Below are 27,456 nucleotides of genomic sequence, written 5' to 3' on the forward strand. Positions count from 1 at the left end.
TATGTGGCATGTGCCCAAAACCAATGTGAGATGGTTGTTGCGAAGGAAAGCTTGTTCCTAAGGCAAAGGGAAGGGAGGCATATATATAGCAGGAGCTACTGCAGGCCCAGTAGATATCTGAGCTCAAAATAAAAAGAAATATACCATTATGGGAAATTTATGCATTGTTCTAAGAATGCTCAGGGACTGGGAGGACAAATGTTCCTTTTCTCATATTCAGCAGAAAGCAGAATGAGAGTACAGAGTTTTAGGCCAATTCATGAAACTCATTGCCATAAAGGTTTTCATTCCTTCACTCATTTATTCACTCAACAAATATTTGCTGGACATGTGTATATGCCAGACACTGCTAGTTGTCTGTGAACACATGCCTGTGAACACACACATATACACAGAAGATTTCTGCCTTCAAATAATTGACATGTTATCTGTAGGAGACAAGCAATAAGCAACAACAACAAAAAGCCCACAAATGAATTACATGGTGGGCTGATATCACATGAGAAGGTGATAAATGCTAACAACGACAAAAAGTCCACTGGGGCAAGGAGGATCAGAAATGTGTGTGAGGGAGGGGCTTGGGGGCAGATGCAGATGGCCATTTTAAGTAAGGTGATCAGGGAAGGAGTCCTTGAATTGGTAACCTAAGATCAGGAGGGAGTTAGACCTGTTATGTATCTAAGGAAAATGTATCCCAGGAAAATGAAACAGCAAGTACAGGGGCCCTAAGGCAAGTTTGTGCCTGGTATGTCCAAGCAACGTAAGGAGACCAGAAAGAAAACTGTTGGAGAGGGAAGAGTCAGATGGCCAAGTTTGGCCATGAGGGGGGTGGTGGTGAGGGACGTGTAGAATCTGGTAGACTTTTGTACAAACTTTTTACCCCTGCACAACAAAAGGGTTATAGCATCTTTTAGAACTTGTCTGCTTTTGTTTCTATCCTTACTAATTTCTATTAATCTTTCTGGACCCCACTGAGATTTTACTTCTGTAAACTTTCAAGTCTTCTTCCTCTTCTGATCCCTATAATATATCTGTATACTAGATTGATTATCACAGCAATCCAAAATGATGGTGGTGATGACAACAATGATGATGATACCAATGACGTCTAACATTTACTAAGAGTTTGCTGTATGCTGGCATGACTGCTTTACCGGAATTAACTCATCTGATCTCACCAATCTAGTGAGGTAGGTACTACTCTTTTATCCCTTTTAAAAATAAAAAGATTGAGGCTTAGAGAGATTAAATAATTTTCTCTAACGCACAAAGTCATTAAATGTGAAAACACGAGGTCAAATGAGACTCCACAATCTCAAAAGCAGTGATCACATTGCGTCTGTGACATAAATGACTCACTCTGGAACACAGTAGTTAAAAGCATGGACACTGGACTCGTACTGTCTGGGTTGAACTGTCTGTTTCTGTCTATCTGGGTGATTTTAGTCAAGTTACTTAACCAATTTGTGCCTCAGTTTTTTGTTCTTACCTGTGAAGTGGAAATAATACTACCACATCGCAAGTTTGCTAACTCTAAATATTTCAACATTACTATTTTTATTATAGTCTTTGTTTGCAACATTACATAAAACAAGGATTTGTAGTAGTTTTAGCATTACTTAGAACTAGCTAGTGGTAAGTGCTATAAAAGTATTATTTAAACTGATAGTTACATATATTTGTTTCATGAAGGTGAAGAATTTTATTTATCTATAATAGTGCCAAACTCAGAGTCACTGTTCCATAACTGGGTGACAAAAATTCATGCAGAGGTTCATACATCTAATTTTTTATATTTTTAACTCACTTGTCAAGAATGACCTTTTTTTTCTCTCTCTCTAAATGCTATAGAAACTTGCTTTTATTGAAGATTCATCCTGAGATTTCTACAAAGGACAGGTTTTTATCATTCTTTTAACCACTTAAAAGGATCTTCAAATTGAGTTAAAATAACATACACATTAATTGTAATAATTCAGTATAAAGGAAGAATAGAGAAGAAAGTAGAAAATTCGAATGTCTTTTCCACTCCAAATCCCAAGTTACAACTATGAATACATCGCATATATTAAACACAGCTTTTCTTAGAATAGAATCTTGCAACACGTGAAATGGGAAAGATAAGAACAATTCATGTACAGTTATGTATTACACTACTGAAACTACTGATCATATAATCATAAATGGATCATAGTGAAATGAACCACATTCTACCTTACATTACTCTTTCTAAGTTCCTCGCAATCAGGAACGGTATCCATCTGAGTTATCACTGTAACGTCAACACCTAGCACATAGTAGCTGCTCATAGGTATTGAGTGAATGGTTAAAAAAGTAATAATTTGAGTTTTACTCTGTAACTTGAGAGTCTAAAAAAGTAATTAGGGTTACAAAACTCATTTTACATAAAATCAAATAAATTTAGAAATAAAACTTTTCATGTTTTCTGGGCTTCAGTAAAATACAAAATACCATAAAAAATGCCATTTGGTTACTGCCTTATGCATATTGAACTGTCAGTCATTATTATTGGCCCAATATATGCTTACAATGATACAACAAGGCAGCATAGACACAAGTGTAGTCTTCAAGGGACACTAGAATTCAGCTAGTCCACCTACAACTACCTAAATTTACAGATGAGGAAACAGAGTCCCCTAAGGTTTAAGTGACTAATCCAAGATAACAGGGGCTTTAGTAAGTTGGTGAGGACACCATCATGAGCTCATGTCCTTAGGTTCTCTGCCCATTCTGCCATCCAGTGGCTTGCATGATTTAATGTTTACTGGAGGGACCCCTGGAGAGAAGTGAACAAAAAAGTTACAGTGCTTCTATGATGTCTTAATTATTTTGGGTTTTAACAAGTTTTGTTCTATTAAAAGTTTTTATCATTATTTTACTGTTCACAAAGAATGTTTCTTTGGTTTACACATGCAAGAATCAGAACTATTGAGCTTTCTCTTCACTTCAAAACTTAATACTTGTATGGTTTTGATCCTATAATTCTTAGTTCACAGGGCACAAGTGGAATTCTTTAAAATTATCAAACTAAATTCAAATGTAAGGTATGACAACAATTATTTTATTATTAGAGCAAGAATAATGATCTGAAAAGGATCCAATGTTCTATAGCCAATGTTCCTAATTAATCTAATTTCTTGAAGTTCCATCTTTATTATTCTATTAATTTAAATGTGAAGATTCATAAAACGTACTAATGAAGAGAGGTAATGGTTAAAATCTATTTCTGTGCTATTTTCCTTTCCTCCTCAGTAACTAAACTCAATTAGAGCAATTTCCCAAAGACATTGGTAAATACAGCTTTTCTCAAGATATTACAATTCTATTACAGTCTAAAGTTAATGTTAATAAAAAAAGTAATACTATATTAAAGGTATTTTATAATAAAATGAAAATACAGTATGTTCTGTTTGGGAGAAAATGTAACAAAAATCTACCACATAATGTTTTAATTTAATTAGAATTAACACGGATATCATGAGTAAATATCTGTATATTTGCTGGCCAACGATCTACATGGCTTAATGTGGAATGCAAATCCATCCTGTGACTCAAGATGTGACTCATCTTGTGTCTTCATAAGTTTAGGAAGAAAGTATTGTATGTGAATAGAATCTACTTAAATAAGAAATATTCACACACAGTGAAGATAGCTGCATGCAGTTAAGATGCATGTACATTTTTTAAGTATTGATAGTTATATATATGACTATAGCCATTAAACGGACTTAAGTATTTTGGTGAATGAGTATATTTCACTCATTCAAATAAAGAACATCTTTGAAAAGCACAGATAACAAAAGATGTTACGAAACAAATAAAAATGGTAAGTAATGTACTGAATTTATGAATGGTTCTACATTAACTCTGTATCACTGTGGTAACTGCCCTGAATTTCGGAAGTAAAAAAAAAAACAGATGATCTCTTCATTCCAGAAGATTCTCTTAATGAAGAGAGAAGATTCATTCGGTTTGAATCAAAAGAAACCATGTGACGCTTTTGGTCAAAGATTCCAATAGGCAAGTAGCTGCTACTAAGTGACAGGTGTGGGAAACTATACAAATAAGATTATTTGCAAAAGAAAAAGAACTTTAGCAACTTAGGAATTAATCTTAAACACAGAGGGAATGCTTTACTTGTTCCAATAATTTACTTCTTTCCAATAATTTAAAGTCCTGGAAAATAGGGTCATTTCATCAAATATTTTTAGTATTTATTTAAGTCACACACCTTAAAAAAATCCTTAAAGATACCATGTATAATGATGCAAAAATATATTTAATCACATATTGGAATTGGTAACTTCAAGTTAATAAAGGGTTAAAATACATGTCAAAATGTACCAAAAGGATATATTGCATTTTCCTGAAAAAGCATTTATACCAAGAATAGTTTAAAGTAGAATTAGTAATAATGATGATTATTTATACTAGTCTTTCACATTTAAGAATGATTGATTCAGCTGTGAGCACTAAACTCAGAACCTTGATGCTTCAGGGTTTTATTAGAACGCATTTGTTTCTAACTTGTAATGCAAAAAAAAATATGATTAGTTTGAAGCCATAAATAGATGCAAATTTTATTAAGATTCATAAACAGAATTATGTATACACAGATTGATAAAAGTTACTTTTTACATATTAAAATGATGCCATTTACTAAGAGGTATTTTGTTATTGGAGTGATTATTTCTTAAATGTGAACATTTTTAGTAATAAAACTGCAAGGAAATTTTCCCTACAATTTTACAGTCAGAACCATTCCTGGGGTTCCAAATCTATGTATTTTCTTTTTATCATTGTTTTAAATATTCTACAACTTCTAGGAAATTTTTCCAGATCTAGACAAACCTACTTCCATGTTAATTACAAATAAATCTATGATATAGCCTGAGATGACATCAGGACTGTTTGAAACTGAAATTAAATTGTGGAGAAAGGATACATTAAAAATTCTGTGTGTGCATGCATGTGCATGTACATTTATGCTGTAAGAAATAAAGGGGCAGCTAAATGCTTTCCAACTTACTAGGGAACTGTCTTAAGCAAAATTTTTTGTATTACTGCTATAATCAAGTAGGACCCTGATACAGGACGTCCAAAGGCTGATTATATAAACTGTGACTGATTTTAGAATACTCTCTTAGTTACCAGTGACCTGGGGCAAAAGTCACCTGATGCCCAAAACATTATGGGCATTCATCATCTCCGAATTTGATGTTATATTAACTTCATTTGGAAACTGGTAGAAACTTCTGAATAAATAAATAAATCTGATAAGAGGTAAGATGCAAGAGTTAAGTTTGCCAAATGACTGACATGGTTACCTATGAATTTAGCATCTGTTGATTTCGCTATTTCTTTATCATTTTTATGGGCACATATTCCTATATTTTAATAAAAGTTTATTGTAAATAACTTTCTGTTCCCTATAGTAACAAGTAATAGTATCTAGCTATTTAAAAAGTATTTCTGTTGGTTAACATGGATCTTATTTACAAATCGTCATAATAAAAAAATGTGTATTCAGAATTACATATTAGTAAAGGTTTCCATAGTAATCTTACCTAAAATGACCATTTCCATTCCTAAAACTACCCATAAAGTTATATATACAATCTATTAAATCAAATAACAGAATTAATTCATATGTCATTAAGTGACATCTAATTTTCAACTAATGTTCATCTCATGTATATAAGAACTGAAACTATTGTTTGGATATCCATTTTGCTTAATCTATGTCTTGATAAACTTCATTTATATTCATTATAAAGACCATTATATTTAATTGTCCTATACTCAGTCAGTACATATGATGAAATCCACTGATTCATTTGTTTGGAATAAGTTCAAAGGCTTTCCAGAATTGTGTTTTATAAAAGGAAATTCTAAGTTGCTTGAATGGCCAGAACTTTGCTTTTCTTATACATGCTGTGACGCTAGCCATAAGAATAGTGTGCATAGCAGGGCACAATAAATATCTGTTCAATGAATGAGTAGCAATGGATGTAACCTTTGATTTAATTTATATGATTATTTTGTATCTTTTTTGAGACTACTTTAAATTTATAATAATTTTTAGATTGGATATTTTACTAATTTGTCTACTCTCAGAGATTCTATCCTAGAAACCAGATAAGTAGCAGAAGGAATTAGTTTTAAATTTCAAATACTTTAAGTCATATTAAAAGGTAAATTTCTTAAAGATTAAAAGATGATAAAATATTCTTAAAGTCTTTATAAACTACTAGTTTGTGGTCCTTTCCAACATTTGTAAGATGACTTAATTTTTTCTGGGTGACAGGGTTTAGTTTTCTTTCCATTTGAAATCCTGAAGATATTTTGACTATTTACAGATATTGAAAAAAAAATTACATCACTCTTAAGTAAGACTGCAATTACTCTGCTATCACCACACACAGTGGAAACAAATAAACAAAAGGAACCTCCTGTATATGCTTGCATGACTAGCTGTTCTGTTTCTGAGCTACCAAACATACTTATCTATTTAATATATATTACCAATGTGTTGACTGAATTTCTACTTAAACTAGAAGAAACATATCCTAAATATCCAATAACCTTTTGTGACCAGTCAGAAAAAGATACTTAAAGATAAGGACTATATATAACAGACACCATAAAACAGGAGAACTGGGTTAACTACAACCGAGAAAGGTAACAAAGCATTTCTGACATATCAGCATGAAGTAGATTCAAAGCACTGATGCTATTTTTAAAAACCTACCTTGTAGACTGGCTCTAGCCCTTGGCAGTATTTGGTTTAAAAACACAATATTCATACGATTTATAAGAACCCATTATTCTACTTTCAATCAGATGTTTTTAATGTACCTCCAAACCTAAAATTATTATTAACAAATTTATATAGTAAAAAAACAAGACAACTGAGATTAAACCGCCAACCGATATAACAAAGAAAAGTCTGTCACAGATTTTAATAAATTTTAAAGCACCTGAAAATTTTTATTTATTCATGAATGTTTAAACAAAAACAATTATTTAAGTGTGTTTCTAGAAAATCAAAACACTGAAACAAATGCCCATTTAAAACAGAACTCTTCCGCTGTATCTGGCTTAGTTTGTCTAAACTATAGCATTTGCATGCCACTCTCATTTCAGGAAACACTCTGAGGTGTGTTATTAGAGGTGGATATGCAAAATATGTGGTTCTGGCTCCTGAAAGGAAGCATATCACAACCCACATTTCTTGGTCATCCTTCACTTGGTGGCCTAGAAGCCTGTTGAAGCCACTTGTCTGTGAGGAGGAGTTAGCTAGTACCTGTCATTCTCCGGAGATGCATGCTGGATTTGAATCCTGGGGCTAGGAGGTCGTCTCCTATCTAGGGAGGGGGACCATTTACCCCTGTTTGCCCAATGAACAAGACAGGAAAAAAACAGGACATTTAGTAACTTCTAACATAAAAGAATATATGGAACAACAGGACTGGAAAAGCACCGCAAAAAGGCAAAGGGTAGCTTCTTTGCTCCACAATTTACTCTTGATTTTGATAAGCCTTGGAAAGATAAATTATAATGTTGTAAGAAAATAAATCTTGTTATCCTATAAGTGAACAGAGAAACAACTTACTTGGGAAGATGTTTGAAATCTATTATGTGTAATTGTTTTCTTTTAAACCGTGCTTGTGTGTGTATACATATCTGCACACATACATATATATAACTTTAAGTGAAAAAGATCCACCCTTAAGAATTTGGCTTATGTTTGAATAAAATAGGTTTAATAAGCTACCAATACTTAGTTGATACCAGGTGTTGAAATTACTGGATAAAGTGGCAAAGATGAGGTGTGTGAATTTAATACAAAGGAGAAACACAGTTTAGGTGAAAGAAAGAAAAATGCTCTTCAGTGTGGAAACAATGACATTAAGAAATAATTCATAGGAATGCTAACCAGTGAAATCTTAACAGATTTTCTTGGGGGAAACCGTAGCACTAATTACTGAAATTTAAAAATTGTGAGTAAAAAACACTGAGGGATAAAAGTGGGAAATATTACTTGTAAAAAATTTCTGCAAATCTTTATTTGCAAAAGTATCTCCCAATAGATTAAACAATGGTTTTTTTATTTCTGTATTTACAATAATATTTTTTGTGAATAACAGTTAAATGAAAGTCTGAATCTTGGTTTATTCTTTGTTAAACTATTTTGAGATTCTGTCTGTGTATAACCACAAATTACAAACACCTAGCTGAAAACTGAAAAGAGACAATAAGGGACAGAGCAGGCCAGATTTGGAAATTTTTACATATTAGATATGAGCATTTTAAACAGGATAATTTCTGTTAATATTGGCTTCCTTTTATTCAACAAGGGATAACTGAATGATCTTTAAGGACTCATCTAGATATAAGATTTTATAATTATTCAAAGTAAACTGGTCCTGTTGTTTGGTTTTTTTTTAATCTGTATTTTTTGCCTTTTCACTTGGCTTATTGGATTTAGTTGATAATCTAGACAAAAACAGCAAAGGGCTGTCAACATGTGACCAGGATATCTGAGACCAGCAGATACTCAATTCTGAAAGCCCTCTGGAAGCCTGCTTCATCAATCAGCTTTAGATAAACTTGTCATGATTCAAGCAGGGCTTTGAGGAAGGTGTGAGGCAAATAAAGATATTCAATAGCAGAATTTAGGCAGAAGAAAAAATTGTGTGACATGTACTCTTAAATGTGTTACATGTTTGTGAAATTAAAAATACTTTGCATTAATTTGAAATTATTTAATAATTTTAGATTATTGAGATAGTTGGTCAACCCAGTCCAAAAGCTTTAAAATATATTTCACTTTACTGGCTTCTGTTCTGAAGAACAATAACAAAAAAAATATTTCTAAAATAATTGAAATCACAACCACCCTTTCTTCTACATGAAGCTGGATTCAGTCATGTTAAAACTTGAGGTGCTGAAAGTTTTACAGGATTTGGAAACACAAAAACATGGCTAATGTGTTTTTCTGTAAAGTGATAAGTAATGTTAACTTGACAGGATCATGAGTAACCTTGCTTCTTGAGGCAAAATTCCAGTCCTTGTGTTTATTTAAACAAAAAAGTAAAGAAAAATGCTGTAATTATGAAACATGCAGTGAAAAGCTATGAAGGAGAAAGGTGTACGTTTGGAAACAAGCAATTGTGAATGCAAGCTATGAAAAGGTAATTCTTGACAAAATATTTAGCATAATACATGGATTATCTGTACATTCAAAGTCCTTCTGAATATGCTGATATATGGTACCAATATAATAAAATCCATTTGCTTTCCCACCATATATTTAATATGGGAGCAAGACCAACTTATGCTCAATTTTTGTCTAAAGACTAGATATTAGGTAAGTTTTAAAAGAACCCATATTTGTGAGTTTCAGATATATTAGGATATTTTATATGCTTTTAAATTGTGTGCAACTTCTTTCTCTCCTATTACAAAGAATAAAAGGTCAAAATTTGAATCTTTATCCCCTTGTTATTTTGCCAAAACACAGGGTTCAACTTCCATTTTCATCTTGGAAGGTAGCATCGTGCAGCTGTTAATCATGAAGCTCCTTTTCTTGATTTCTCTTTCCAAACTAGCTTGCCTATAAGTTACACTGGTTAGTTACAGTATTTGCACTTTAACATCAGGTATCCTAAATTCATTAATTCAGGAATGTCTATTTGTTGGAGCTCAACCCTTTCACTGTGATCACAGTAGAAGAAAGGTCACTCTGATGGTTAAGGGATGGAATTAACAGGCTGTGAGCTCCTTGCATAAGGAATTGTAGTGTTTTTTGGTTGAGTTTTGACAGTTATATAAACTATGCATTGCACTGAATAAGTAGCTTATATTTGCAAATATCCAAGTAGATAGTAAGTTAATAGAGGTAAGAAATAGTGAGAACCTTAAGTAACAGATTACCAGTGGTGAGGGGATCTGCTGATAAGATATAAAGGAATTAGAATTGACAGGTCTTGATATGCAAATAAATGGTTCTTTCATCATGTCTTTTTTCCCCAGCAATAATACACTATAAAACAAATACGCATGTGTTTAAATGTGCAACTAATATTTATGCTTTCGTATGTACACATCCTTCAATGGTGCATCTCTCTTGGCAGAACATGGAAAAGCAGCTTAATTATCTGAAAGAGAAATTATATGGAAATGTAAACCATTCACTCCATAAATAGCAAAAGAAGTATCTGTGAGTTGGGGTGCCTGGGTGGCCCAGTTGGTTAGATGTCTGACTTAGGCTCAGGTTATGATCTCGCAGTTCATGAGTTCAAGCTCTGCACTGCGCTCTGTGGTGACAGCTCACAGCCTGGAGTCTGCTTTGGATTCTGTGTCTCCCTCTCTCTCTGCCCCTCCCCCACTCACTCTCTGTCTCTCTCTCTTTTAACAATAAACATTAAAAAAATTTTTTTTAATCTGTGAATTACTGTAATATTAGAACCTAAATCTGAACAAATGAGACAACTGATTATACACTATTTTTATATTCTAATCCCACTATTTATTTTAGTCCTTTAAAATGTGTGTGATGGGGTACACTTGGTGGGCTCAGTCGGAAGAGCATGTGACTCTTACTCTCAGGATTGTGTGTTTGAGCCCCACATTGGGTGTAGAGATTACTTAAAAAGAAAATCTTTAAAACAATGGCTGATGGCTATTAAGGAGGGCACTTCTGATGAACACTGGGTGTTATATGTAAATGATGAATCACTTAATTCTACTCCTGAAATTAATGTTACATTATATGTTACCTAACTGGAGTTTATAAATAAAAACTGGAAACAAAAATACATAAAAAGAAAAAAAAAAGAAAAAAAACCCTCATTTTTCTCAATATTGTTTTAAAGTAAAATTAATATAGATACTTATACTGTTTTTTTTTAATTTTAATTCAATTCCAGTTTATTTATTTTAATTCAAATTACAGTTGTTATGTTTTAGGTAGGCACCTCCTTTCCCTTATTACTCATGTTTTCCATGTAGAGGGAAATTTATTCAAGCAAGCTCCTAGTCTCTTTCTACCCTTTGCCTCAGGCTACCCCAAGAAAGGAGGACTGGCTTATAAAATCAGTGACTATGTTAAAGGACCAGGCACAGGTAACTTAGTCCTTTCTGGATGACTCCTTCCAGATCAAGCTACCTACAAATGGTAAATGCTACAGGACATAAACCTACAAAGCAGCTGTTAAGATGTGAGGCCTGGGCCTGAACCTGTCTTGTGGTTCTGTGAATCTGGCTGATTCTAGGGTGAGTTAGTTATTAACAAGCTTATAGACCTAAAGTCACAGCTTCTAAACTTGTTCACTGTATTTACGGTGATAATTAGATGTCCCTTCTTCTAGTTCTTGGGTCTAGCTCACAATTAGACCCAAATTTGGGAGCAGAAAATAGGGTGTATCTTTTAAGTTCCCCAAATCTCCAAATCGAGCATTTACTAAGTAAAAAATAATAATGTTATCACAAGAGATGGCAAGGACAAATAAGATATGATTCCTGTCCTCCAGGTATACAATATAGCAAAAGAAATAAATACCCTATTAAGTAAAATATAATGTGTTTTAATAGAAATATGTAGTATCATGTGGGCCCAGAAAGTAAATAATTCTGACAAAAGAGAAGGGGGGGGTAGTATAAATGGGTTTTATAAAAGTTATGGTTATTAGACCTAAATTTTTGAAGAATGAGTAAAAATTTTAAGCAGACAACAAAGGAAAAATGGCATTTTAATTTTAATGGATAGAAAACTTGAGACAAGAAGGAATAAATACTACTAATAAAGCTCATGAAAAAATCAATTGGGCAAGAGTGACAAGGGAAGGGCTAGAATATAAGTCAATATAATCAAGGTAGGGGATCTGTTTGGGAGATTCTGAAAAGAGAACTGATAGGATTTACTGATTCACTGAATGTGAAGGAGCAGGAAAAATGTTTCCAGCTAATGTGCTTCATTATATATCAAAGCCATCCTAATAAGAGGAAAATTTAGGGAGAGAAAGTATTTTGCTATAAAAGGATGTAAGGGGAGCGGTGCCTGAGTGACTTAGTTGGTTAAGCCTCCGACTCTTGGTTTGAGTTCAGGTTATGATCTCACGGCTCATGGGTTTGAGCCCTGCATTGGGCTCTGTGCTGAAAGTACAGAGCTGCTTGCAATTCTCCCTCCCTCCCTCCCTCTCTCTCTCTCTCTCTCTCCCTGTCCCTCTCCCACTTATGCTCTGTTTCTCTCAAAATAAATAAGTAAATAAACTTAAATTAAAAAAAAAAGAAAGGATGTAAGAGGAGATAATGAATTTAAATTAGACATTTTGATGTACACAAATGGCAGCTTTTAAAATTTAGACCTAGCACTCAAGGGAAAGTTCTGGCCTGGTCAATTACAGTAGAGTGTTGTCTTCATAGGTATTAATTAGAATGGAAGTTTTTGATAGAAATATAATTTCAGGGACAGAATGAGTGGGGCAAGACAAAAATGAAGATGGAGCCAGGAGAACACCTATCCGTGTGGGGTGAGATAGGAAGAGAAGCCTGCAAGAAGAGGCTGGGTCATAACCAAGGCCTAAGAAAGAAAATTTGTAGAAGGTACTAAATACAAGAGAGGTTCAAGTGACTGGGTGGTTAATGCAAAATGTTGCAAGACACTGTTGGACAATTAGGGAGCCAGTGTAGTTCATAGAGGAATTTCAGCATAGTGGTAGAGCCACGGTAAGGGGTAGAAGTCAGACTGCAGGATTTACTAGGAGGTTAAAAAATGGAGGCAGTAAGTATACACTACCATTTCATGAGCCTTCAGTAAGGCTGTGATTTCTGTGAACAGTCAAGGAAGAAGATAAAATATCCCAGGAAAGCAAATGTTCTCCAGTAGCTCTAACAATAAATGCTTCTGAACATTTCAGTAATAATTTGTTTTAAAATCTTGGAAAGAAAAGGTTAATGGCAGGCCTATAAGTTACTCATTCCCAAACAGGGAACAAGGGGAATGAATGACCTCAACAGACCCTGAATAAAGATGAAGGAAAAGTGAAACAACCTTAACTAAACTTCCTTGTAAATATTCAATGGTATTTGCTAATGAAAAGATAAAGGAGAGTCCTCTATTAGACATCTTTAGTAGGAAATTATTAGTCTTTCTAGACCTTTTATTGGAAATAAACCCAAATTTTCTTAAGCATGACTAGAATGAGCAATGGGGTAATCCATAATTATTTTTGTTATTAGTGTAATCAACAGAATACATAATGAAGACACTCAAAAACTGAAATGGCTTCCTTTGCAAACAGTGCTTCTACATGCATTATTCAGCCTGGGCCAAACCATCCTAATGAAGGAGACAAAATGGACTCCTTCAAGAAAAGAATAGGTCACTAGTGCCTGGTGCTCCTTTATCTTTGAATCATTAGTGAACTGTGGTGTTGGACACTGAGTCTGCTTTGACAGTTTCATTCTTTGCACTGACACAATACTTCATTTGTTTTAAAAGTGAGTGAAAATTCTTCAGAAAAGGGCACGGAGTTGATATAACAACATACAAACATTCATCAAAATGGTTTAGAATCAGCAAGTTGTTTAGTTCACGACGCTGTGGGCTGTGGAAATACGTTACTATCTAAAGTATATGAAATTATGTTTAAAATTTTTCTTTAACATTTTATCTACTATGTATAAATTGGGTATTAACATAAGAAGCTCTCTGCTCAATCAGAGAAATTAATAACCTGGAAAGCCCTCTAAACCTCTCCATTCCTACTCTCTGCACATCCTGTTTAGGGACTTTAGCTTACAGTGGAGAACAAAGTCACCACTGTTGATACTATGATGTTCTGCCTCAAAGCTGCTTATAGGCGTGTGCACAAAAGGGCATCTGAAGTCCCTATCCTCCAAACCAGTAAGAATCTACAGCTTCTGTAATTTTCTTGATGAAACCTATCTCATTTATTTTCTTCTTGGCAATAAAGTTGACCACAATAAATTAAAGATCAATGAGAATACCAATTCCTGCCTCTCTGTCTCATTTTTTAATGGAAAATTTCTTTGTATTCAATATATAGTGAATATAGATTTCAATCATACTTTTCTTCTATCAAAAGTAAGTACATTCACTTAGACCTTAGACTATTGTGACCGGTACAATAACTTGGCCAGAATATTTGTCTACAAGCTGATCTATTTTAAGGGTATTATCTGAGAGGTTAAATATACCAACACATGGATTTGTGAACCCTATGGCTTTAGTGTAACAAGGGAACATATGCTAGATAGGCTTCAGCATAAGGATAAACCTGTGGTATCCAATACAGTAGCCACAACCCACCAGTGTCTACTAAGCACTATGAAAACAGACATGCAAAATATCTATACTTTTTAATAGACTATACGTCATAATGATATGTCAGATATCATTGTCAGATATATACTGGGTTAAAGTATTAAATTTAACTTCATCTTTTTAATATGGTAACCAGAAAATTAAAAATTATAAATGTGGCTTGTGTTATACTTCTATTAGCTAGCACCTATATAAAGATACTAAAAATGTTACGGTGTTGTTGTAGTCAGAATATTCTACTGATTTGAACAATTCTGTCTTGTTTTAATACCAAACAGAACATATAAGGAAATAAAAAATAAGTAAAAAATATAAAAAGATTTTTCTGGCTACTCTTGTATTTACCTTTTTCTTGGGGAGAGGAATAATATATAACAAAAGAGTTAAAATAGAACCATTTCAGCTGTGATTTTAGAAGACCCAATAACCATTTCAACTAAAATTTCTACTACAAATATAAAAAAAAATACAACATATATAAGTTAGATTCTACTGTTTACTATTACAAAATAGAAAAATACAAAAGAATTAAAAACAAAAAAGTAAACTTCTCAGTAGAATGTTATGACAACAGTAAAAAAAGGGTGTGTATATCTGTACTGATTATTCAAGTCCAGAAATAAACAGCTCATAAACAAATAAACAGATTTAGTCTAGAAAGATTGCTAAAGAAAAGCTTTAAGCAGCCTCTAAAGAAGAGAAGTGGGTTACACATTAGCATCACTAAACATTTTTTCTTCAGGGTTTGTAAAGAGGGAGTAAACAAATCTCCAGTGACTGACTTCTAATTGAAAAGAAAAAAATTACATCCAAGACTATCAATGATAACCAAGTTTACTGAGATAGAAAGTTCCACTACCATGGAAAAATTAGCTGCTCAAAATTAGGAGACAATATAATACAAAAACATTGAATACATTTGAATTAAAATCAGAATTATTTATTAATCAATTAAAAGTGTTAAGCAAAACTGTGCGTGTATGTATAATGTGCATTTATTTTGTAAGGCATCATAAGATCTAAGATAGACATAACATTTTTTGTTGTCAAAATGTAACTTACTGCAAAATGTGATCTATATCAAAGAGTAGGTTGACTAAACAGCGAATATAAATTCACATGGCAAGTTTTCTACCTAAATGAAATTCTTACTTTAAGTTTGGGAAAGACTGCTGAAACCTACAAATACTATTTATCATCGGAACTAATAGGAAAGTGATCCTCCCCTTCAGATAACTCACTGAACCTTATCACATTATCAGCATACTGAAGGCTCCCTGAGTAGTGTGTAAATAAAACCACTGAACAGGAACAGAAGGGAAAAAGCAGCAGCCAAAAGCAGTTACAAATTACATCACACCATTTGCAACAACATTCACGGAAATATGTGTATGTGTGCCCTCGGGCTGACCCACATACACATATCTCTAGGTAGACGGGTATCATAAGGGGAGGGGGGGATGGAGACAGTTAGCAAAGTGAACATGAATGAATAAACCTGTGAGACTCACATGAAACAAAACAAAGTGATTAAAAAAAACCACTAGTACAAATGACAGGGAATTAAGAAAGTCTTTATTTTATACCTTTCTCGTTCTGGTGAATGCAAACTAGTATCTGGTCTCAAGCAGTTGGTACTAGCACTCCTAGCCCTGTCAAGGGAGGGCTGCAGTTCACTAGTGCCAGTGCATTGCATCCAGTGGTAGAAGAGAAAGACAAAGAAAACAAAGAAAGGAAGACCATGTTAGAGAGTAAAGCATAAAATAATGTCCCCTTTACATAAAATGTAGAATCACTGTGATTCAGTTCATAAGGGTGTGAGAGAGCTGACAGGATGGCAGTGCAAAATTTTGTTTAGAAAATGAAACTAAACAAAGATTATGCTTGAATTGGGTTGCATAATTTTTTTAAAAGGGTCTCAGACTGAAAAAAAAATGAGACTAAAATCACACCTTCTTATGAAAAAACTGGGATACAAAAAGCACTAAAACAAAATGCCTAAAACTTCATTACCAAGAACAGATGCCACACCAAAACAAAATGAAGGACATCAGAGAAGAAAAAAATTTACAACTCAACTATTTTGGGTCACAACACTAGACAAGGGAAGTGGAAGGCATGACTTCCAAATGTTCTTACCTAACTAATATTTCATCAGTAAATCTCAATACTCTTGTGTTAAAGCATTCATGATGAAGGGGAAAGTCCTGTCTAGTCACTGACTTGGTTTTGGTATGTGCAGGCAGAATTGAGCTTCACAAATCAAAATTATCCAAAAATAAAATAATATAAAATTAATTATCATAATTAAAATCAACAAAAATAACATAAATGACAAGACAACTAGAATTCTGATATTTGAGTAATTAGATTTCATTTAGAGAGATAATCTAGAATAAATTTTATAATTAATTAAAGTTATTTTTAGATATCATTAATTTAATGTTTCTCTGCATATAATTACTCTCAAGAATAAATGGTAGTGCTTTATTAGAATTTAAATTTGTTATTTTTAGTAGGCAAGGGATTCAGGATTAGTTTACAACTGGGACTCACTGTCATGACTCTTACCTGTAAATATTCCAGTGAGAACTGTTCTCTAATAAAGGCATCTTAGGCGGTAATGTTTTATAGTGCCTAACAAAATATCTGGAACGTGGCCACACAAACACGCAGAAAACAGAAAAATATACAGGAAGCAAATTTTACTAAGACACAAAAAAAATAGGAGGCCTATAAAGCTAAAATCAAAGACGCATCTTTTTTTTCCCCAGAATAACCACAATAATTATTTGAAGATAGAAGAATCATTAAAATATGGAATCATAGACATTGTTTTCATAATTAAGATAAAGACTCAAAATTATAATTGCCTTAATTTGAAAAATATCTGCTAACAAACTTCTATGAGTTAATCAATATTTAAATGTACTCTTTAATCCTTGATTTAATTTTATGCCTGCTTCTATGGAAGTAAACAACTCATACCTAAATGTACTAACCAAATAATTTATGTAATTTGGGAATTAAAATATGACTGAGAGAGTTAACATTCTAGTAATTAGCAAAGCGCTGACCAGCATGGCAGGGAGAAAGCTGATCACTGCATCAGACTACAGTAAGAGAAGGCACCACCAACACATCAAGTGGCTGCAATGGAGGAAATCCTTCCCATTTATTGGCTTCTGAATTCAAATCCAACCACAGGTAAAATTTATCACTGGAAATTAAATGGGATGGGCAATAGATGCAAACGGGAATATGGATTTTGATTTCGCAGAAAATGGCAGAAAAAAGCCCAACTTTATCTGAGTTCTTTTAAGATCTATGAGGGATTCTGGATGGTTTGTACTACACCAAGCACAAACTAGGTCCAGTTAATTAATTAATTTTTTGATGATTTAATAATGTTTCTACAAGTTTAATTGCTGTTATGAAAGCCCCTTGTCTATTTTGGCCTACATTAAAATACAATAAATAGGGAAGGGAATAAACATTTGCTAAGGACATACTAAACATTTAAACACCCCACTGGTTTACTCATATTTATACTAATGGCTAAATGAAAGGAAATCTCTTAAAGCTTCAGTTTAAAAATATATTCGAGTACCATATTTGAATACTAATTGAGGACATATTTTACTGAAACTAAGGATTTTGCCTGCTTCGCAGACAATAGTCTTATTTTCAACTCTTAGCCTTAGCAAAATATCTCTAATACCAGTTGCTATATTACTTTTTAAAGCAATTGGTTCAAAAGTGATTATTCAGGAACACTCTAACAAGGATTAGCAAAGAATGTGAAACAGAATGGAAAACAGCATAATATTTATTTATAGTATGAAGTTCTAAATTCCCACCTTGGCTTTACCACTTAATGACGGACAGCTATTGAATTTTCTGTACGACATTACTTTCTTGGGTTGTGTTTTTATGAAAAAATGGTTTAATGGTTAAATAAGTAAATAAATACTTATTATTATAAATACTAAATTATAATAATTATAAGTTATAAACATAATAACTGGATATTATGTATTAATTATAAAAATAAATAGGCAGAAAATGAATTAAACAACGTGAGACAGATTTCTTTAGTATATGACTTTAACATACTATGCATATTAAATCAGTAGGGAGGGACTGTAATTTGCAATGTTTCCAAAATCTGTTTGACTCACAAACTCTTTTATTGGCACAGCACCAACTCCTCAGAATCTAATTTTGGAAAAACTAGATTTTCCAAGTTTGGTGGAAAATGTCAATAGACCTGATTTTGAATCCTTGCTCTGTTACTTATAAAATTAAACTTTCTCAGGATCTTTCCTCATCTGTAAAATTAGGATAATAACATTCATATAATACAATTACTGCCAGGGAATTGAGATAAAGTATATTAATGACAATACTATGCTTGGTGGCCAATGAACTTTATTTTCATTGTTTGCTAGAAAGTAGCAAATTCTTAAATTTTATTCTTCAAATTCCAAAGTAAATATGATATTATGTATTTTGAAGATTGTACAAAATAATGAAATTACCAGTATATCATACTTTTCATATCCTCGTATTTCACCTTTAGAAGTAGATAACATGGGAAAGAAAAAAAATATATTTAGCTGTTCTGTTTAGACTACTGGTCTAAATTTATTTTGTTTTGTTTTTGTTTTATTGTTTTACAGTTATAGTCAAATCAACAGAGCTATGAGAAAAAAAGAAAACATTGTTCCTATAACAAACTATTTGTCAGAAAGAACAAGTAATAGTAAGCCTGGGCAGTTGAGCATTATAAAGAATTTGAGATAATATTTACATTTCTCATTTTATATTTTTTCCCTAGTTCACAATCATAACTACTATTTCCTCATTTTTCCCCCCATGGTGCTATAAGCAAACATGAAAGTAGTTATGAGTAGGCTAATTTTATATATATATAAAGTTGAAATAATTCTTATTAGCATGATCATGTTTGCAATACTGAACAGAACCATATGTTCCATCTAGACAAAATAAATCCTGCATTTGACCAAGTATTGCATGCAGGTGCTCCAGGTCTAGCTCTTCCTTCGCCTTGCTACTGTCTTTCTGTTGGCCAAATATATGAAAGAGTCTGTCTGTGTGTTGGTTTGTTTCACTGACTTTCTATTTCTTTACTTTCTATTAACTCCAAATTGACAATAAATATTTACAGACTGCATTCTATGAATAATCTGTAAGAGATTTTATGCATTAACTTATTTATTCTGGATGTGAAATCTAAGATGTAATGAGATGACAATAAAGTATCAGGTTCTTAGCTCCAGTTTACAGGAGAATATTCCATCCCCTTTTCTTCTCATCTTTAAAGAAGCATCATATTGTTTGTTACATGCCTTTAGGAGGAAGTCTGTATTGTAACCCTTCTGGACTGGTGGTGGGGGGGATGGAGGGAGGGAAGGTTTAGAAGTCAAAGGTCAAAGATTCTCATTCTTCATCAAGAAGGAAGCTGATGTTCAGTCGGCAAAAAGTGACTCCTGAAGATTTTATTAAAAGCAAACAATATCTGGGGCACCTGGGTGGCTCAGTCGGTTAAGCATCCAACTTCAGCCCAGGTCATGATCTCACGGTTTGGTTAGTGAGTTCGGGCCCATGTCAGGGTCTGTGCTGACAGCTCAGAGCCTGCAGCCTACTTCAGATTCTGTGTCTTCCCCTCTCTCTCTGCCCCTCCCCTATTTATGCTCGCGCATGTGCTGTCTCTCTCTCTCTCTCTCCCCCTCTCTTTCTCCAAAATAAAGAAACATTTAAAGAAAAATAAATAAAAGCAAACAGAATATCAACCATACTAGATTCCAAAAGGAAATTTTAAAAAGGCTAAAACAAACTTATAATCACGAAAACAGTAACACTGCCATGCACAGATAAGACCTCTTGTGACTAGACAGGTGTGTGTGTGTTGTTGGGGAGGTTGGGGTGGGGGGGCTGCTCCCTGGTGAGCATTTAGAATTGTAATTGCAAAATTGGCTCCTCAGTTTTAGGAATGTGTAAAACAGTTCCAAAGAGGCTCATGAATCAGTCTCTGGATTCTGAATATACAAACAGGAAAGCAGTCTGCCTGGATTAGAATTGAAATATATTTGGAACCTTTCCACAACCTCCAATAAAACAAAACAAATTTTGAATTAATTTAACATATTTGTCATCATACCATTAAGGGAGAGAAGAAAGAATAGTAGAATGGAAAGAGAGTCATCACACACAGTTACCATTACCAAATCCCTGTATTTACCTGGTAGTATGGAGGCATTCTGCACTTCGTCCTCGTTTTGCTCTGGGCAGCATAAGAAGCTCACTGCACAGACAGGATGGGTGGTGAATGGAACAGATAAATCATGAGGCATTAAATGACATGGGTTATGCCAATGGTATGCCGATGAAAACATGAAAAGGGAAGAAACCAGATTGTCTGCACTAGCATATTTGCTTGAGAGGTTAAACAAAAAGAAACATGACAGTATTTTAAAAAATTTAAACAATAAAGTACAAACATTATGGTCAAAGTCCTAGCTGTTGCTGATTTGCTATTATATCTCCAAGTGACTTTACAAAATACTAAAACAAAACTAAACTAAACCCTCCCAAAATAAGACACAGAAATCTATTTCCAATTCCAGATACTTGGATATTTTAAAGACCTTTGAAAGGCCTATACACCTGGCCTTTCTCATGCTAATTGGAACCCTAAGCATGATAGTCCTCTTGGTTTCTACAGCCACTAAAAACACAGTATCACATATTAGTTTTTTTTTTAACCAATCATGAATATACTCAATTAGAATTGTTTTATTTTAAGATTGTACTTTTTCTACACTCAAATTAATCTCACTTTATTAAATGCCTTGGTCAAGAAGTCCTTTTTTCCATCCTCACCTAACATCATAGTGGCCCCAATGAATGTTGACAAAAGTGACCCTCACTCAACTCAACTCAGGCTGAGCAGTGTGGAATCCTATTCCTCAGAGTAGTTCTTGTCTCAGTACCCAATATGACTATACTCTTGAAGGTCATGGCGTCACTTCCCATGGTAGGATGACAATAAATGGTTAAGAAGCTCTACTGAGTTTTATGTCCTTGACTACACAGGAAAAAGTCAATCATTAAGCACCACTGTATCATTTCCCTACTCCTTCCTGAAAGTTTCTCTACTTTAAAAAGCCAGAAGAGGATATTCAACAAGGTGGATATCCTAAAACCTTAATTCAGATCCTGAGCTTGTGGTCTAGCATATTATACAGTTATGTGGTTTGAGAAGAAAGTCTATGGGCATGTAGAACAACAGAGTCGTAATGTAGATTTTTAGTAACTGTGTCCAGGAAGTACTTGTTCACATGAAAAATACCATCTCAATTATTTTGTTTTTTATAGAAATACATTTATGAAAATTAAGTATATAAAAATATTATTACTGAAGTCCTCACAGAAACTCTGCAACATTAACTTTCACATGACCTGTATCCAAAATTGTTTAATAACATAAAAAAATATTTTTGTAATTACATAAATAACATCCCAAAGACTGCATTCCACAAAATATAAAACATTGAAAATTGCTTAGGTAGGCTTCCTTCTAGAAGTTAGAACAACAAGCTACACATTTTAACCTGGCTAAACATAAATTTTGATCTGTAAAAAAATGCACACATTATGACAATATAATGTTAGCCAAATACTTCTTAAAGTTGCATTTCTATTGGGATACCCTGAACAGTTGTTCCTTGAGAGTTAAATTTTGAGTGATTAAATACTTTTACTTTCTAATGTACTATGCCAAGATATTTATCATAAGTCAAAACAGAACAAAAAGTTATGTTGAGATCATAATTTGAACAAATACCTGTCTTGTTCTGATAAATACTGACTATCCACATCTCTGGATCTGTGATCAACTGGACTTCGGGAGGCATCATGGTGTCTAGTTGGAGAACGTGATCTTCTTGTTGGATGAATTTCATCTAAACTCCTAAAATGATTACAAAAATTCGTATGCATCAAAGTGTATCATCTTCCCAAATCAGGCTGACAGACTAATGGGGAAGATTTGACAGTAACTGGCAGATAACTGGCATGGCTTAAAAAGTGTTGGCATCATAACCAAATACATATTTTATCAATGAGCTAACGGTATTTATTCTCTGAGTGCTCTGCCTGAGCTACATTTCTTCAACCCTCTTTTCACCTCTATCAAAAAAGAACCACAATTTTCATCACATTTTCAATTTAATATTTAATTAAAATTTAAGAAGTATGTTTCAATAGAAGATAAAATACGGCACTACATGATTTATGCTTTATATACTTTTCTAAGCACTTAAAGTGCTTCAAAGAGACAATTCTAAATTTCTTAAAAATACATTCTCCCTAGGGGCGCCTGGGTGGCTTGGTCGGTTAAGCGTCCGACTTCGGCTCAGGTCATGATCTCACGGTCCGTGAGTTCGAGCCCCGCGTCGGGCTCTGTGCTGACAGCTCAGAGCCTGGAGTCTGTTTCAGATTCTGTGTCTCCCTTTCTCTCTGCCCCTCCCCTGTTCATGCTCTGTCTCTCTCTGTCTCAAAAATAAATAAATGTTAAAAAAATTTTAAAAAAAATAAAATAAAATAAAAATACACTCTTAACCTCTTCCTCTTTGCCATTTCTCTCCACAGGTTATTCACTATGATACAATTTTTCCTAACATGAGAGAAAACTAGCAAACAATACAAGATAGTTATTCAAAAACTGTGCTTGGGACACAAACTTCTTCGACTCCCTGGAAAAAAAATTTCTTGAGATTCAAGAACAGAATGTAAGATAGGTTGGGTAATGAATAAAAAGACATTTTGCCCACAAATGATTCTGAAAAGAACCTGACTGACCAAGCCGTTATTTCATTTCAGTAACAGTCTTGTGGCAGCTTACATTATATTAAAATTAAAAAGTACTCTCAGAGACACTAAGCCCATCTTAAAGCCTACCTCTGTAATGGCACATTTGGTAAACGTGAACGTGGCCTTCCCTGATCATCGCCGCGGTGAGGAGATACTGAACGTGAGCGGTGATGAGTTGTTCTTTGCTGTTCTGGCACAGTTAATGTTGTAGATTTACTTTCTCTAGCACTAGACCTATAACCTACTGGCAAGAGTACACACAAAAAAAATCTGTCAGTATTCTTCTATAACATAAACTTTAATGTGGAAATATCAGATTACATCTAAAGCAGCCACTGACCTACGAAAATAAATGCCATGCAATCAATATTATTAACCTTTCTCTTCAAAACTATTAAGTATACGTACATAGAATGTAACATATACATGCATAAAAACAGGCTACAGATTTGTTCAAAGGTACCATGGAGATACTGAATATGAATATGACAGTTGATGCCTCAGACATTATAATGAGTTGGGATACTATTTTAATTCAAAAAATGAATGAGTTAGTGATTTTATAGCAACCCAGATCAAGAACTTGACAGGGAACTATAGTTAACAGATAAGTCAATGCTTGGAAATTTGGTGTCTCTTTAAAAGTTATTTGAACTTTTCTTCCACAGGATAAACTATCTTGGCTGGATTTCAAATGGCTTTGCAAATAAGAAAATGAAAATATCATCATATAAATTTTAGTTAACAAAGCAAAGTACTAGATCTTCACTATTACAAATACTGACTGAATTTTGCAAACCACATATAATACTGCAATTTTCAAGTGAAAATAGTGTATGGATGGAGATGACTATGGTAATAATGCAGAGAATATTAACCCTCCTATAGAAACAATCATTAAATCTACTTCAGACATCTGAACCTATTCCACAAATGTGTCGGTAACATAATTAATATAGTTAACATAACTGCAATTAGAAATAAATTCTAAAATTGATTCTCCCTTGAAGCAAAAAGGTTTATATCATCTTCTGACTTAGTTAAGATAAAATAGCAATCCAATCTCAAATCCACAGTAACAGTTTAAATTTTTTTTTCGCAAGGGTCACTGTTTGCCATTATTGAAAGCAAAATAAAAAATTCTGTGGCCAAAGGAAAATGATTATATTTACAACTACATAAATGTACATGGAACATGAAAACATTATATTTAATTGGGCAGCTTGAACTTTTCTTCATTTATTTGCTTCATAACTGCCAAATTATTTTAAAATATGCCATGAAACATCATTATTAAAGGCAGACTAAAAATCCCCAACAATTTATTTTTTCTGATTGTACGATCTTTTAACTAAGCTTAAAGTATAAGGAAGGTCTTTCAACATTTTATAAAGTAAAATCTGACAATATTGAGATCAAATAAGCTCAACCACTCTGCCATTCTGAAAACATCAGTATAATGACCGAATAACATAACCATAAATGATATAATTTATAATTTCATATACTTAATTTTATAACAAAAATCATAGCAATTAAGCTATTATTTTGTGTTTTGTGTAGGGAAGTTTCTTTGTCATTGTTAAGTTGTATAAACTGCAATATTAAGTCTAGAAAGAAACCAACTAAATTTACATGTAGTGAATTTATTTCACAGCTCATTATAAAACATCATGGTTATTTTTAAAGATAATTAATCCAAGGTCCGAATTACATAAACATTTCAAACTACCATTTGTTATCACTTGATAACATTTTTATCAATTATACAATAATTATGGAAGGTGAAAACTGAATTGGAAGCACCATTTCAAGATTTCAATGAATATTCATGTTATATAAATAAAACTTTCATATTTTATATAATTAATCACTATGAAATAACAGGGAATTAGACATCTTGCTGTGAGAAGGATATAAATGATTTTTTTCCCTTGGATTCTTTGTATTTACGTAGAAAGTAAGATTTTTTAACTTAATTTGTATTCACAGTTGTTTTTTTACCTTTTAATTTATTATTATTGTTTTAATATAATTTATTGTCAAACTGGCTTACATACAACACCCAGTGCTCATCCTAACAAATGCCCTCTTCAATCAGTTTTTTGCTTTTCAAGGTAATTTGGTTTTCTCTGTAGAATGTTTATTATTGAGAACACATTCTAGCTTCAGAAAAAGTTGGCAGGACACTGATATTTTATGCTCATTTCAATGTTTTAGTTGACTCAAAGTTTGTTTGTTTGTTTTTCACTTTATGTATTTGCAATAATGCTCAGAAAAGTTGAGATTACCATGGGGCTGGCTCCTGGCTGGCTCAGTCAGTTAAGTGTCTGACTTCAGATCAGGTCATGATCTCACAGCCTGTGGGTTCGAGCCCCACATGGGGCTCTCTGCTGACAGCTCAGAGCCTGGAGCCTGCTTTGGATTCTGTCTTTCTCTCTCTCTCTCTCTCTCTCTCTCTCTCTGCCCCTCCCCCACTCACACTCTGTCTCACTCTCTTTCAAAAAATAAACATAAAAAAAAGAAAAAAGAAAAGTGAGATCACCACGTCTTGCCCCATATAAGGGAATTCTGTATATGATTATTTTTATTCTTCTTAAGCAGCTAAAGTCATTTATTTCAAATAACCACAAAATTATGATACAATTAATAAAAAGTAGCTCTGAATGTCTCAACTAATTTCAGAACCTTAGATTCCCTAAGTGGAGATAGGTAGTAAGTACATCAAACAAGAGCATAGAACTCTGTGGTTCTAGAAAGGCGAACATATTCTTCTAAAAAGAAAATTTAAGGTTCAGCTGTGGTAGGGCATCTATATAAATAAGGGTTTTGGGGGCACCTGGTGGCTCAGTCAGTTAAGTGGCCTATTCTTCATTTTGGCTCAGGTCATGCTCTCACATTCATGAGATCGAGCCCTGTGTTAGGCTTTGCACTGACAGCACGGAGTCTACTTGGGATTCTCTCTCTTCCTCTCTGCCCCTCACTCACTCATGCTCATGCTCTCTCAAAAAAAAAAAAAAAACAAAAAAAAACGCTGTTGAACTTCTTGGGGAAACACAGAACCAGAAACTTCAGAGTTTACTGAACATATGCAGAACTAGTCTCTACTTCTAAACAAACTTCTCTTCCTATTGGATGCTAGGAAATGTAGTAACAAATTTGTAGTCAACTTCTAAAAGCATATGAGAATGTATCAAGATGCTTATTAGCTTATCCCTTCACTTTATTTTAGCTGCTTGCTCTAATTTTACCAATGTCTCATCTTCCCTCTTTATTTAAAATATATATTACTTGCTACATTGTATTTTTCACACCTGTATATATCTTTAGAAGCTACCACATGTCCATTTTGGATCAATGAAGACTATACCTGAAAATATAAATTAATTTCATTATCTCCCTTCTTAATTTATGATCAGACCTCTGGAACATAATATATTATTGGTTATTTATTTGTTATATTCTATTAAAAATCTGCCTCATTACCTTTTAAATACTAAATTAAAATGAATATTACTTGAAATGACAATTTAGGCACTGCTCCTATATGATAAAAGAGATTATATACATTCATAAAAATCATAATATGGTATTTCAGTATGGAATAAAAATATTTTTAGAACTCAGGGTTTTTTGGTGGTATTCAAGCACTAATTCCACCTGTAGTGGGTCCCATAACTTCCCATTTTGGTACCTGTGTGATCTTTCAGGGAAACGAGAAGAAACTTACCATTTCAGTAATTTAGTGTTTATTCAATTGGCCGTTTATACTTTCATCCATTTGCTATCCTGCCTCATCATAAAAAATATGAAATTTTAGGTGAATAAAATGTGAGAACCACACATAGAAGTAAATTCAATTTAGATGAGCTGGTAATAACATTAAGGCTGACTAATAGCCAAGATTCTTGTTAGAGAGGTTTGATGACTTTCTTAACAGGAATCATCTGATTCCTATTTAAATATGTCAGTAGATTTAATGTGCAATCACCTTTCCACTTTCAATTTTATAAAAAACCAATATTCTATTGAATGTTGTGATAAAGTTTCTGTGGACAATGTGTCTAAATATTATGATACTTTTATAAATAAACAAAACAGAAAATAAAACATTAAATTTTACCCACTATTATTTAAAACTCTTCCACTCTGATATCAAAGAGTATTATCTAAGAGTATAGATG

General features: G+C 33.3%; 1 protein-coding gene across 48 annotated transcripts in view; it reads right to left on the reverse strand.

Moving 5' to 3' along the window:
* RIMS1 (regulating synaptic membrane exocytosis 1) overlaps positions 1 to 27,456 on the reverse strand; it is a 486,916-nt gene that overhangs the window by 132,418 nt on the left and 327,042 nt on the right. For 12 of the 48 annotated variants that reach the window (XM_027057434.2, XM_027057428.2, XM_027057427.2 and 9 more), the window contains 4 exons: positions 23,360 to 23,516; positions 22,245 to 22,370; positions 20,640 to 20,702; positions 15,961 to 16,050 (listed from right to left, as the gene is read on the reverse strand). In XM_027057434.2, coding sequence (XP_026913235.2) covers positions 15,961 to 16,050; positions 20,640 to 20,702; positions 22,245 to 22,370; positions 23,360 to 23,516 — 436 coding nt within the window. Of the gene's footprint in view, positions 1 to 7,327; positions 7,412 to 15,960; positions 16,051 to 16,945; positions 17,024 to 20,639; positions 20,703 to 22,244; positions 22,371 to 23,359; positions 23,517 to 27,456 lie in introns of all 48 variants that reach the window. The other 36 variants (XM_053222595.1, XM_027057429.2, XM_053222583.1 and 33 more) reach the window with 8 other exon arrangements.

This window comes from Acinonyx jubatus, chromosome B2 (genome assembly GCF_027475565.1).
Source record: "Acinonyx jubatus isolate Ajub_Pintada_27869175 chromosome B2, VMU_Ajub_asm_v1.0, whole genome shotgun sequence".
NCBI classification, from domain to species: Eukaryota; Metazoa; Chordata; class Mammalia; order Carnivora; family Felidae; genus Acinonyx; species Acinonyx jubatus.